The sequence below is a fragment of the Cyprinodon variegatus genome, unplaced genomic scaffold, assembly GCF_000732505.1.
Source record: "Cyprinodon variegatus isolate N-32 unplaced genomic scaffold, C_variegatus-1.0 Scaffold1174, whole genome shotgun sequence".
NCBI classification, from domain to species: domain Eukaryota; kingdom Metazoa; phylum Chordata; class Actinopteri; order Cyprinodontiformes; family Cyprinodontidae; genus Cyprinodon; species Cyprinodon variegatus.
Genome location: NW_015151627.1, coordinates 111871 through 113248, shown reverse-complemented (window position 1 = coordinate 113248; position 1378 = coordinate 111871). Strand labels below are relative to the sequence as shown.

The 1378-nt window shown below is 42.6% G+C and overlaps 1 protein-coding gene across 1 annotated transcript in view; it reads right to left on the bottom strand.

Annotated features, from left to right (window-relative positions):
* Positions 1 to 1378, bottom strand: part of LOC107101937 (electrogenic sodium bicarbonate cotransporter 4-like) — a 72142-nt gene that overhangs the window by 34475 nt on the left and 36289 nt on the right. The window contains exons 12-13 of the mRNA XM_015401029.1: positions 1063 to 1237; positions 525 to 658 (exon numbers count right to left, since the gene is read on the bottom strand). Of these exons, the coding sequence (XP_015256515.1) occupies positions 525 to 658; positions 1063 to 1237 (309 nt within the window). The remainder of the gene's footprint in view (positions 1 to 524; positions 659 to 1062; positions 1238 to 1378) is intronic.

The following is a 1378-nucleotide window of genomic DNA, read 5'->3' as shown; positions in this document are numbered from 1 at the left end:
CCCTGACCAGGATCAGCTTGCAGCATGACCTCTGGAACTGCAGCACTGGGGACATTCTTTGTCTGGACTGTTAAACCAGGTAAGTGACCAACACAGATTATCTTTATATCAGTTTATCGTGGTCACTTACCTATGTTTCCTCCCTAGAGTGTCTGAGATTGGGCGGTGCCCCGCCCCCCCGCCTGCAGTGTCCGCGAGCCACAGCTCCGCTTTACTTTTGTTTTATTTAATAAAAGTTTGAACTTTCCTACTGACTGTCTCTTCTTGAATACTGGGTCCATCTGTCTTCTGTTCATGACTATACATACTTGTTACGCATACTTGTTATTTTGTTGAACTCTAAGTGGACCTACTTAGAGTTGATTGAAATAATTCACAGCAGCTTTTATGAAATTGAAAACTCAGAGTTCCTGACTTTAGGCTAGACCATTTCAGAGTTGAGGATTTGAGTCTGAGTATGTTAAACCTGCTTCTTCTGGTGATGTTTTCATGACGTTTAAGTTTGCTGCTCTGAAGAAACTCACTTGCTGAATTCAAACAGGAGCTTTTCAAAAATGAGGATGGGTCCAGTGGAACTGAGGATGATGAGGGGCTGACCACTGAAGAGGCAGAAGACGGATCCGGCCAACGCAGTCCCCAGGAAACTCTCCATCACACCCTGGAGGAGGAAAAGCAGAGTGGGAGGGGGGGAAATATGAGGGGGTCAACTAAAGGTGCAAGAAAAAACAACATCTCAGCCAATTTAGAAAGAAAGGACAAATAAGATCTGGTTTATTTATCATTTAGGAAAGATTCACATTAATTAACAATATGTTAAATTAGCCTGAAGGCTGTTTTTCATTGGTTTTCTGGTTCTGATTAAAGCTGCTGAGGCCTCCTGATAAATCAGTTCACTCTAAACAAACTTTATTCTCGTAAATTTACAACTTTATTCACGCAATATTAGGACTTTTTGTTACAACATTATTCTCATAATGTTATGAATTTATTCTTGTATTAAAAAAAAAGGCCTGGTCCTAATACTCCTTGGTTAACCATGAGCTGCTCTCATTCCTGTGTCACCTGGTAGTTGTCAGTTGCGTCTCCAAGGAGACCGCCGAAGGTGATGGCGTTGGTAATGCAGCCGAGGTAGATGAAGAGCACGGCGGAGATGGACTGGATGTGGAAACCCTCGTAGATATCGCTGGGCAGCCATGGCAGTTTACGCTTTATGTCCAGGTACAGGCCGCCGCAGAAACTAACAGAGCAACACAGCGTATCAACACACAGGAATGACAGCAAATATGGAAAAATACGCAATAAACTGCCTCAAATCACACACTAAAAACGTTATCCAAGCCCCTTTAAGGTGACACAATTTCTTACCACAAGAATTATT